The sequence below is a fragment of the Chelon labrosus genome (genome assembly GCF_963514085.1).
Source record: "Chelon labrosus genome assembly, chromosome: 20".
NCBI lineage: Eukaryota > Metazoa > Chordata > Actinopteri > Mugiliformes > Mugilidae > Chelon > Chelon labrosus.
Window position 1 is genome coordinate 11237224 of NC_140353.1, and position 11122 is coordinate 11248345.

Below are 11122 nucleotides of genomic sequence, written 5' to 3' on the forward strand. Positions count from 1 at the left end.
TGAAATATTTATAAGAAAACTAGGCCTGGCTAACGTATCTATCTATCTATCTATCTATCTATCTATCTATCTATCTATCTATCTATCTATCTATCTATCTATAACGTGGCATTACTGTGTATACAGTTGAAGCATCTCCCTCACATTTTTGCAGAGCAAACTTTGTGGCACAAACCACAGCAAGGTAACACTACATGAACCGGAGAAAGCTGAACAAAAAAAAAAAGTTCACAATGCACAAGGTCTTAGACAAACAGAAACTCCGCAAGAGAAATTCTCCTGTCTGTAGATAGTACAGGTTGTGCTCTCCTTCAAACGCTTAAGTACTCATTGTTTCAACTATTTTATTTTAATAATTCAACTCTTTGTGCATATTGTGCAATGAAGTACCCCCGTAGCTGTTGTATATTCATGTTGTATTATTGTAGAGGCATTATGTGAGCGTAATCTAATGTCATAGTTGATCACAGTATTTGCCGTGTAGTGTGACCTCTGATCTCTGACTGATGGGTGGATGGGTCAGTAAATGACTGCGCCTTAAATGGTGACACAGTGTAGCTGAAACCTCACCGTTTATTTTAATACCAGTGAGTGAGAGCACTACCTGGAAAAGACGACATTCTTTGAGAGGGGCGTCTTGAGGAAACCACGTGTGAATTTCGTACACTGTGATCATCTGCAGGTTGTGGTTTGAATTTCCATTTGTGCCTTCAGTGGGGGTAAGGGGTGGGGGTGGGGGTGTTGGTTAGGGGCTCAACAGACCTCTGTCGTACATAAAAGCCGTGTTATCACCACAGAAGCTCACACCCAGAGATCGCAGCTTGCCGGCAGCAATGGAAACGTCTTCAGTCCTCCTCATGTGCATCTTGGTGACATGTTCAGGTGTGTCTGTGGCCTCTCGTGCACTTTTCTTTCATGACTCGTATCATAACGCAGCATCTTTGACCGGTCTTGATTTTGTGAGGTGTACCAAAACGTTTGTGTCTCTACAGTCTGGACAGTCCACGGAAGAACCTTACAGCTCAGCATAGATGATGAGGAGCAGGCGGAAATATCTGTGGAGGCACAAGGGGTAATGTTATAGAATCATTATACACTTGAATTGTACAGCATGGTGTCCATCTTTAAATGGATGCAACCCAACCAAACATTGCTTTAAAGTGATGTGATAAATCTGAGGGCTAAGTATTTGAAAAAGATTTGAAATGTGACGCATATAAATATACCATGTCCACAGATAACAACTTGATTTGGTGTCTAAAATGATGCAGCAGACATGTTAAATATTTCGATTTGACGGAAATGTGCAGCCAAAAAGAGATTGCTCGATTTAAATATTTCACTCAGTGTAGAAACAGGACCTGGAGACAGAGAAAGCAGAATTGATTTAAAACCATTTCAGTGGAAATAGTGGACACTCAGGGGTTTATTCCCAATTTTTATTCCAAAAAACTAACACCTTAGTTTAATACATTATTTTAGCAGTAATAGGGCATCTATAGATGATTTATTTGTTTAGCACTGTAATGTAAAATGCAAATATATTAATATATAGCAAAAAGAGGTTTCATATTGTTGGACAAAGTCCCTACAACTACAGTATAGTGTGCTATAAACTTTGCTCTCCTGCTCTCCAGCTTCCAGGGAAGTGTTGGGCGTGCAAGTGGGCTTTAAACAAGGTGAAGAAAATGGCCGGCCGTAACGCCACTGCAGAGGTAAAATCCACTCAACGGCATGCAGCAGTGAACAGCACCATCCGGGGGCCACGGGATCAAGTGGGGTACTAATGTCACGTTTACTTTTACAGTCCCTGACGGCCAAGCTGAACACAGTCTGCAATGAAATCGGACTCCTGAAGGCTTTATGTCGCAAACTTGTGAAGTCAAGCCTCGGAACTTTGATCGAGGAACTCACAACTACTGATGACGTGAGGACCATCTGTGTCAACATCAAAGCATGCAAGTGAGTTACTGCTGTGGCGTTAGGCGGATCTGTAAACGTGTGAAATTATGCAAGGTGTGGGCCTATCTGTACAGTATGAGTTACTATATATGTCAGATATCTCATGCAAAACTGCTATAAATTAATTTATAGCATGTTATCAGAGACTACGCTGACAAGTAGTGTGACATTAGGTTACACTCACATAATGCCTCTGTAATAACACATTAGTATATTGGTCTAACATTAAAAGCAACTGAAATGAATTACATTTGAGCTATTTTTGATGTTGCTCTGTTTTTCTCTCTTTAGGCCAAAGGAGTCGTTGGACGTGTTCTTTTACCAGAACAATGAGGAGTCTCGCCCCAAAATCAACGTGTTTTACTGACATCCTATGCATGTATAAAAAACATGCAGCTGCATTTTCATTTGTAAAAACTAAAAACAGACAAAAACATCAGCTTCGCATTAGTGACAACCAGTAGCTTAAAGTATATTATCAATTATCTCTTATATCACTGCCTTTATTTACTTGGCTTTATTTTCTTTGCAACAACTGAATTGTTAATTTCCACTTCTGTATTACACCTCTTTGCTGCATTAAATAAAATCTGAAGAGCAACCACTGGCCTTTGAAATTTTTTTTTCTTTCTTTTTATAAACCTTTAAAAAGCAGTCATATCAGTCATGTTTAATGTTAGCGCCAAAATCAATAGGAAAAGTGTGAATGTAACATGGGGCACACGTGAAACGTTTCTCAGAAATCTTTGGTGAATCCCACTTTCATTGGCAACTCCTAAAATGTGCTCAGGAGTAGAGTTTCTTAAGATGGTATGGATAAATTATTTAAGGAAAGGCTTTAAGAGGGGGATGGATGACTCGGATAAAATGTACAACAAACTTTCTTTTGTATTAAAGGCCGCTGCTCATCAGCATTATTTGTGTCAGGAGGCTGGTGAATATGAAACCATTATTTCCTGTTGTGGTGCGGGACATACGGCCGTATGCATGCAGTTCATTCTAGTACACGTTATTGAAACCGCTGCACTTGAACTTGAAGGAGCTCATATTTCAAAACAGCAACGTGCTAGGAAACAATAAGGCTGCTCAGTCCAGCAGGGTTTGGCACACCCTTAGAAAGACCCGAAAAGAAGCTTGAAAGGGTGAGCTAAACTGAAGCTATAGCCGCTGCGACCCACTGACGTAGCTGCCGTTGCTATTGCTAATTACTAAGTCATGCAGAATGGACAGCGGTGTCTGGTTAAAACACGGACGTTTGGAAGCATCTAATGTTTTGATAATCTCTGCACTTTTAAGAATAGTAGGACATTCGCATTTGCTGTTGAAAAGTCAACTGTTTGGAGATTTGCTAGTGAATTGTGCACTGATTTAATGAGGATGGCAGAACGTTTTGGAGGAGAACCGACACCCATTCTAACCACAAGAGGGAGCCAAAGCCCACTGAAAAGGCATCGCAAGAGAAACTGCATAGACTGACTGGAGCCAGTGTAACAGGGGTTATGCATGTTATTAAATAATTACACAATTTTTTTGTTTCTTTGTTTACATACCTGACGATTGTGAGCTACTTCTCCTCAGGCAGAACCTCAATTATCCCTGTGTTCCTTTTTCAGGGAACCCCATGTTTCTATAAAGCCCTGGTCCCACCAAAACTCTCCCTCTTGTCTTTGACCTCTGTGGGAGAGGTGAGCAGTTTTGTTCTTTCAATTCGCTTTTATGCTTTACTGGGCCTCATTTCATGGGTTAATGCAAATGAATCTATCAGTGTTATGTCCACATTTTAGGGGCTTTGCTTGAGGGAGGTTAAACCGATCATTCATTGTTTTTGTTTCATCTTTGTCATCAGAAAATAAGGACGATTGAAAGAGCAACGATACATCTCCCTCCTCCTCAAAAATAATAAAAAAACTACTAAAATGAGAGAAATAATGATGATGTATACAAAGTGCACAAGCTTTTGCAAAATGATGTATATAACTTACATGAAGAAATAGTGGAGCTCAATGATTCCATAATTCCTTTGATGGATGAAGATGAAAGGAAAGCTGATCAGGAATGGTTTTCAAATAAATGAATGGCAGTAAAGGCATATGTTGAAGATTCTTTAAAATGGGTCAGTTGCCAGCTTGAAGAAAGCGAAAACTGTTCAAGCACGTACTCAGGTGTTTTGCCAGAATCAGACAAAGTAGATGTGGGTGACAGTGTTTCACAAGTCACTTTGCAGGATTGCAGATTTAAACAAGACCATGGATCAGTTGCCTCAGCTGGTTCAAGAAAATCCTCACAGAGCTCAATCATCAGCCAGATACTCTGTTGTATTATCGTAGAGGCATTATGTGAGCGTAATCTAATGTCATAGTTGATCACAGTACTTGCCGTTTAGTGTGACCTCTGATCTCCGATTGATGGGTGGATGGGTCAGTAAATGACTGAACCTTAAATGGTGACACAGTGTAGCTGAAGCCTCACTGTTTATTTTTATATCAGTGAGTAAGAGCACTCCGTGGAAAAGACAACAACCCAGACAGCACCCCTCTCAAAAATACTTTAAGAGGGGCGTCTTGATGAAACCACATGTTAATTTCATGCAGTGTGACTGTCTGCAGGTTGCGGTTTGAATTTCCATACGTGCCTTCAGTGGAGGTAAGGGGTAGGGGGGTTGATTAGGGGCTCAACAGACCTCTGCTGTACATAAAAGCCGTGTTATCACCACAGAAGCTCACACACAGAGATCACAGCTCACTGGCAGCAATGGAAAAGGCTTCAGTCCTCCTCATGTGCATCTTGGTGACATGTTCAGGTGTGTCTGTGGCCTCTTATGCACTTTTCTTTCATGTCTCGTATCATAACGCAGCATATTTGACCTGTCTTGATTTTGTGAGGTGTACCAAAACTTTTGTGTCTCTCTGGACAGTCCACGGAAGAACCTTACAGCTCAGCATAGATGACGAGGAGCAGGCGGAAATATCCGTGGATGCACAAGGGGTAATGTTAAAGAATCATTATACACTTAAATTGTACAGCATGGTGTCCCGTCTTTAAACAGATGCAACCCAACCAAACATTGCTTTAAAGTGATGTGACAAATCTGAGGGCTAAGTATTTGAAAAAGATTTGAAATGTGACACATATAAATATACCATGTCCACAGATTAAAATGATGCAGCAGACATGTTAAATATTTCGATCTGATGGAAATGTGCAGCCAAAAAGAGATTGCTAGGTTTAAATATTTCACTCAGTGTAGAAACAGGACCTGCAGACAGAGAAAGCAGAATTGATTTAAAACCATTTTAATGCAAACAGCGAACGTTCAGGGATTTATTCTCAATTTGTATTACAAAAAAGTAACACCTTAGTTTAATACATTATTTTAGCAGTAATAGGGCATCTATAGATGATTTATTTGTTTTCCACTGTAATGTAAAATGCATGTATATTAATATACAGCAAAAAGAGTTATCATATTGTTGGACAATGTCCCTACAACTACAGTATACTGTGCTATAAACTTTGCTCTCCTGCTCTCCAGCTTCCAGGGACGTGTAAGGCGTGCATGTGGGCTGTAAACAAGGTGAAGGAATTCACCGAACGTAACACCACTGTAGAGGTAAAATCCACTCAACGGCATGCAGCAGTGAACGGCACCATCCAGGGGCAACAGGATCAAGTGGGGTACTAATGTCACGTTTACTTTTACAGTCCCTGACGGACAAGCTGAGCGCAGTCTGCAATCAAATGGGACACCGGGAGGCTTTATGTCGCAAACTTGTGAAGTCAAACCTCAAAATTTTAATCGAGGAACTCATAACTATGGCTGACGTGAGGACCATCTGTGTCAACATCAAAGCATGCAAGTGAGTTACTGCTGTGGCGTTAGGCGGATCTGTAAACGTGTGAAATGATTCAAGGTGTGGGCCTATCTGTACAGTATGAGTTACTATATATGTCAGATATCTCATGCAAAACTGCTATAAATGAGTTCATAGCATGTAATCAGAGACTACGCTGACAAGTAGTGTGACATTAGGTTACACTCACATAATGCCTCTATAATAACACATTAGTATATTGGTCTAACATTAAAAGCAACTGAAATGAATTACATTTGAGCTATTTTTAATGTTGCTCTGTTTTTCTCTCTTTAGGCCAAAGGAGTCGTTGGACGTGTTCTTTGACCAGAACAATGAGGAGTCTCGCCCCAAAATCAGCGTGTTTTACTGACATCCTATGCATGTATAAAAAACATGCAGCTTCATTTTCATTTGTAAAAACTAAAAACAGACAAAAAACATCAGCTTTGCATTAGTGACAACCAGTAGCTTAAAGTATATAATCAAGTATCTCTTATATCACTGCCTTTATTTACTTGGCTTTATTTTCTTTGCAACAACTGAATTGTTCATTTCCACTTCTGTATTACACCTCTTTGCTGCATTAAATAAAATCTGAAGAGCAACCACTGGCCTTTGAAAGTTTTTTCTTTTTCTTTTTACAAACCTTTAAAAAAGCAGTCATATCAGTCATGTTTAATGTTAGCGCCAAAATCATTAGGAAAATTGTGAATGCAACATGGGGCACACGTGAAACGCTTCTCAGAAATCTTCGCTAATTTAATGAAAGGCTTTAAGAGGGGGATGGATGACTCAGATAAAATGTCAGACAAACTTTCTTTTGTATTAAAGGCCGCTGCTCATCAGCATTATTACTGTCAGGAGGCTGGTGAATATGAAACCATTATTTCCTGTTGTGGTGCGGGACATACAGCCGTATGCATGCAGTTCATTCTAGTACACGTTATTGAAACTGCTGCACTTGAACTTGAAGGAGCTCATATTTCAAAACAGCAACGTGCTAGGAAACAATAAGGCTGCTCAGTCCAGCAGGGTTTGGCACACCCTTGGAAAGACCCGAAAAGAAGCTTGAAAAGGTGAGCTAAACTGAAGCTATCCTAGCCGCTGCGACCCGCTAACGTAGCTGCCGTTGCTATTGCTAATTACGAAGTCATGCAGTATGGACAGCGGTGTCTGGTTAAAACACGGACGTTTGGAAGCATCTAATGTTTGGATAATCTCTGCACTTTGAAGAATAGTATTACATTCGCATTTGCTGCTGAAAAGTCAACTGTTTGGACATGTGCTAGTGAATTGTGCACTGATTTAATGAGGATGGCAGAACGTTTTGGAGGCGAACTGACACCCATTCTAACCACAAGAGGGAGCCAAAGCGCACTGAAAAGGCATCACAAGAGAAACTACATAGACTGACTGGAGCTCGTGAGGACCTGGTGAGGCTTCAGCGAGCCGTTCTTTCTCCCAGAGTGACTCCTGCTGGAGGAGGAGGGAATTGCAGCACCTGAAAGAAGGCAAACATCAAGAAGGTGAAATAAGAAAAACTAGGATTATTGTATTATTGTATTATTGTAGAGGCATTATGTGAGCGTAATCTAATGTCATAGTTGATCACAGTACTTGCCGTGTAGTGTGACCTCTGATCTCTGATTGATGGGTGGATGGGTCAGTAAATGACTGAACCTTAAACGGTGACACAGTGTAGCTGAAACCTCACCGTTTGTTTTAATACCAGTGAGTGAGAGCACTACCTGGAAAAGACAACAACCCAGATAGCGGGGTGATGAAACCACGTGTGAATTTCATGCACTGCGGTTTGAATTTCCATACGTACCTTCAGTGGAGGTAAGGGGTGGGGGTGTTGGTTGGGCGCTTCAACAGACCTCTGTCGCGTATAAAAGAGAAGCTCACACCCAGAGATCGCAGCACGCCGGCAGCAATGGAAAAGTCTTCAGTCCTCCTCATGTGCATCTTGGTGACATGTTCAGGTGTGTCTGTGGCCTCTCATGCACTTTTCTTTCATGTCTCGTATCATAACGCAGCATCTTTGACCTGTCTTGATTTTGTGAGGTGTACCAAAACTTTTGTGCCTTTACAGTCTGGACAGTCCACGGAAGAACCTTACAGCTCAGCATAGATGACGAGGAGCAGGTGGAAATATCCGTGGAGGCACAAGGGGTAATGTTAAAGAATCATTATACACTTGAATTGTACAGCATGGTGTCCCGTCTTTAAACAGATGTAACCCAACCAAACATTGCTTTAAAATGATGTGATGAATCTGAGGGCTAAGTATTTGAAAAAGATTTGAAATGTGACACATATAAATATACCATGTCCACAGATATCAACTTGATTTGGTGTCTAAAATGATGCAGCAGACATGTTAAATATTTCGATTTGATGGAAATGTGCAGCCAAAAAGAGATTGCTCGGTTTAAATATTTCACTCAGTGTAGAAATGGGACCTGCAGACAGAGAAAGCAGAATTGATTTAAAACCGCTTCAATGGAAATAGTGGACGCTTAGGTGTTTATTCTCAATTTGTTTAATACATTATTTTAGCAGTAATAGGGCATCTATAGATGATTTATTTGTTTATCATATTGTTGGACAAAGTCCCTACAACTACAGTATACTGTGCTATAAACTTTGCTCTCCTGCTCTCCAGCTTCCAGGGAAGTGTTGGGCGTGCAAGTGGGCTTTAAACAAGGTGAAGAAATTCGCCAGCCGTAACGCCTCTGTAGAGGTAAAATCCACTCAACGGCATGCAGCAGTGAGCGGCACCATCTCGGGGCCACAGGATCAAGTGGGGTACTAATGTCACGTTTACTTTTACAGTCCCTGAAGACCAAGCTGAACGCAGTCTGCGATCAAATAGGACTCCTGAAGAATTTATGTCGCAAACTTGTGAAGTCAAACCTCAACATTTTAATCGAGGAACTCACAACTACGGATGACGTGAGGACCATCTGTGTCAACATCAAAGCATGCAAGTAAGTTACTGCTGTGGCGTTAGACGAATCTGAAAACATGTGAAATGATTCAAGGTGTGGGCCTATCTGTACAGTATGAGAACTATATATTTCAGATATCTCATGCAAAACTGCTATAAATTAGTTTATAGCATGTAATCAGAGACTACACAGACAAGTAGTGTGACATTAGGTTATACTCACATAATGCCTCTATAATAACACATTAGTATATTGGTCTAACATTAAAAGCAACTTACATTTGAATTTTGATGTTGCTCTGTTTTTCTCTCTTTAGGCCAAAGGAGTCGTTGGACGTGTTCTTTTACCAGAACAATGAGGAGTCTCGCCCCAAAATCAGCGTGTTTTACTGACATCCTGTGCATGTATAAAAAACATGCAGCTGCATTTTCATTTATAAAAACTAAAAACAGACAAAAACATCAGCTTTGCATTAGTGACAATCAATAGCTTAAAGTATATAATCAATTATCTCTTATATCACTGCCTATATTTACATATTTACTTGGCTTTATTTTCTTTGCAACAACTGAATTGTTAATTTCCACTTCTGTATTACACCTCTTTGCTGCATTAAATAAAATTTAAAGCAATAACTGGTCTTTGAGTTTTTTTTTTTTTTTCTTTTTACAAACCTTTAAAAAGCAGTCATATCAGTCATGTTTAATGTTAGCGCCAAAATCAATAAGAAAAGTGTGAATGCAACATGGGGCACATGTGAAACGCTTCTCAGAAATCTTTTCTGAATCCCACTTCCACTGGCAACTCCTAAAACGTGTTCAGGAATAGATTTTCTTTAGACAGAATGTAATAAATTTATTTAATGAAAGGCTTTGAGAGGGGGATGGATGACTCGGATAAAAGGTCCAACAAACTTTCTTCTCTTTGTATTAACTGCTGTCAAGCTCAGTGTTAAAACCAAACCAAAAGCTGCTGCTCATCAGCATTAATTGTGTCAGGAGGCTGGTGAATATGAAACCATGATTTCCTGTTGTGGTGCGGGACATACGGCCATATGCATGCAGTTCATTCTAGTACACGTTATGGAAACTGCTCCACTTGAACTTGAAGGAGCTCATATTTCAAAACAGCAACGTGCAAGGAAACAATAAGGCTGTTCAGTCCAGCAGGGTTCGGCACACCCTCCAATCCACACTGATATCTTGCACTTTTAAACGGACATCATTCATTTATATACATTCTAAAATATGGAACAGATGCATGGCATTATAAGTCACTTTAATAGTTTATTTGACGTGAGGATGACAGTACATTATGATTTACTATGGCGATGCAGCCTGTCTTCCTTAACCACAAATATTTCCTCTTTCCGTGACTTGGGTTGAGTCATGCACACATTTAGCAAACACAGGTTTAAGTGTGGTGTCTTCCCTCTGTGGCTTCACAATGTCACTCGGAATGGGAAAAACATCAGAGTCTAAAGGCTCAGCCACACACTCGGCTATCATAGTCCCCTGTACTCTGTCCTGTCGCCTCTTTCTCCTGCTTTTCCTTTCCTTTAGCTGTTTTGACTTCTGCGCGCCGGCTACTTCCTCATTTACAAATGGCAACTCTTCCCATCCCACTGTTGAGCTAGCTTGTTCCTGCCTGCTTTTCGCTCGGGTGACAGCTAGCAAATTTTCACTAGTGCCACTGGCCCTGGCCTCACGGGACTGCTTGGCTATCAACTCGGGAAGGATAGAAATATCACAGCCTAACACCACCAGATAGGGTAGATGTTGAAATACCCCTACTGATAACACGTAGTGTTGACCATCAACCTGGGTACTTCAGCTATGGGGTATCCTACCTTATCATCGTGAATACAGAAAACATCCACAGTTCCTCCACAGAAACTGACACCCCTAGGGAGACTATCCTGTCTGACTAAAGTACAGTTACTTCCAGAATCTAGTAGAGCCACACATGGTCTGTCCTCGATTAGCACACCTATTGTGAGCTCCTCCCGCTGACCTTCTGGAACATTTCCGCTCTCTAACTCACCACAAGTAAAATGGCTCTGAACTTATCGCCATCAGCAGGCTTACTTGATGGTGGAGATGGGCGGGGCTAACCCACTTTGTCACAGCGCCCCTCTCAAAAATACTTTTGAGAGCAGCGTGTTGATGAAACCACGTGTAAATTTTATGCACTGTGATTATCTGCAGGTTGTGGTTTGAATTTCCATACGTGCCTTCAGTGGGGGTAAGGGGTGGGGATGGGGGTGGGGGTGTTGGTTGGGGACCTCAACCGACCTCTGCTGTACAAAAAAGCCGTGTTATCACCACAGAAGCTCACACACAGAGATCACAG

General features: G+C 40.9%; 2 protein-coding genes across 2 annotated transcripts; both read left to right on the forward strand.

Moving 5' to 3' along the window:
- Window positions 1-833: 833 nt before the first annotated feature.
- LOC311505112 (antimicrobial peptide NK-lysin-like) lies at window positions 834-2799 on the forward strand (the record flags this gene model as incomplete). The annotated part of the gene is made up of 5 exons (XM_084568515.1): window positions 834-882; window positions 993-1072; window positions 1638-1715; window positions 1808-1962; window positions 2254-2799. 5 exons carry the CDS (start codon window positions 834-836, stop codon window positions 2327-2329), a joined length of 438 nt encoding a protein of 145 aa, XP_084424641.1. The 3' UTR covers window positions 2330-2799.
- A 4117-nt stretch (window positions 2800-6916) lies between these two features.
- On the forward strand, window positions 6917-9510 carry nkl.4 (NK-lysin tandem duplicate 4). Its single transcript, XM_084568674.1, has 5 exons — window positions 6917-7801; window positions 7912-7991; window positions 8485-8562; window positions 8655-8809; window positions 9087-9510. The coding sequence occupies exons 1-5, from the start codon at window positions 7753-7755 to the stop codon at window positions 9160-9162; spliced, it is 438 nt and encodes a 145-aa protein (XP_084424800.1). The 5' UTR covers window positions 6917-7752; the 3' UTR covers window positions 9163-9510.
- The last annotated feature ends 1612 nt before the right edge of the window (window positions 9511-11122 follow it).

Excerpts from the sequence above, each read along its gene's own strand:
- nkl.4 (XM_084568674.1), top strand. The coding sequence starts at position 7,753 with ATGGAAAAGTCTTCAGTCCTCCTCATGTGCATCTTGGTGACATGTTCA. Across the intron at positions 7,992-8,484 it reads TATCCGTGGAGGCACAAGGG|CTTCCAGGGAAGTGTTGGGC; the intron begins GTAATGTTAAAG and ends CCTGCTCTCCAG. Across the intron at positions 8,563-8,654 it reads GCCGTAACGCCTCTGTAGAG|TCCCTGAAGACCAAGCTGAA; the intron begins GTAAAATCCACT and ends TTACTTTTACAG.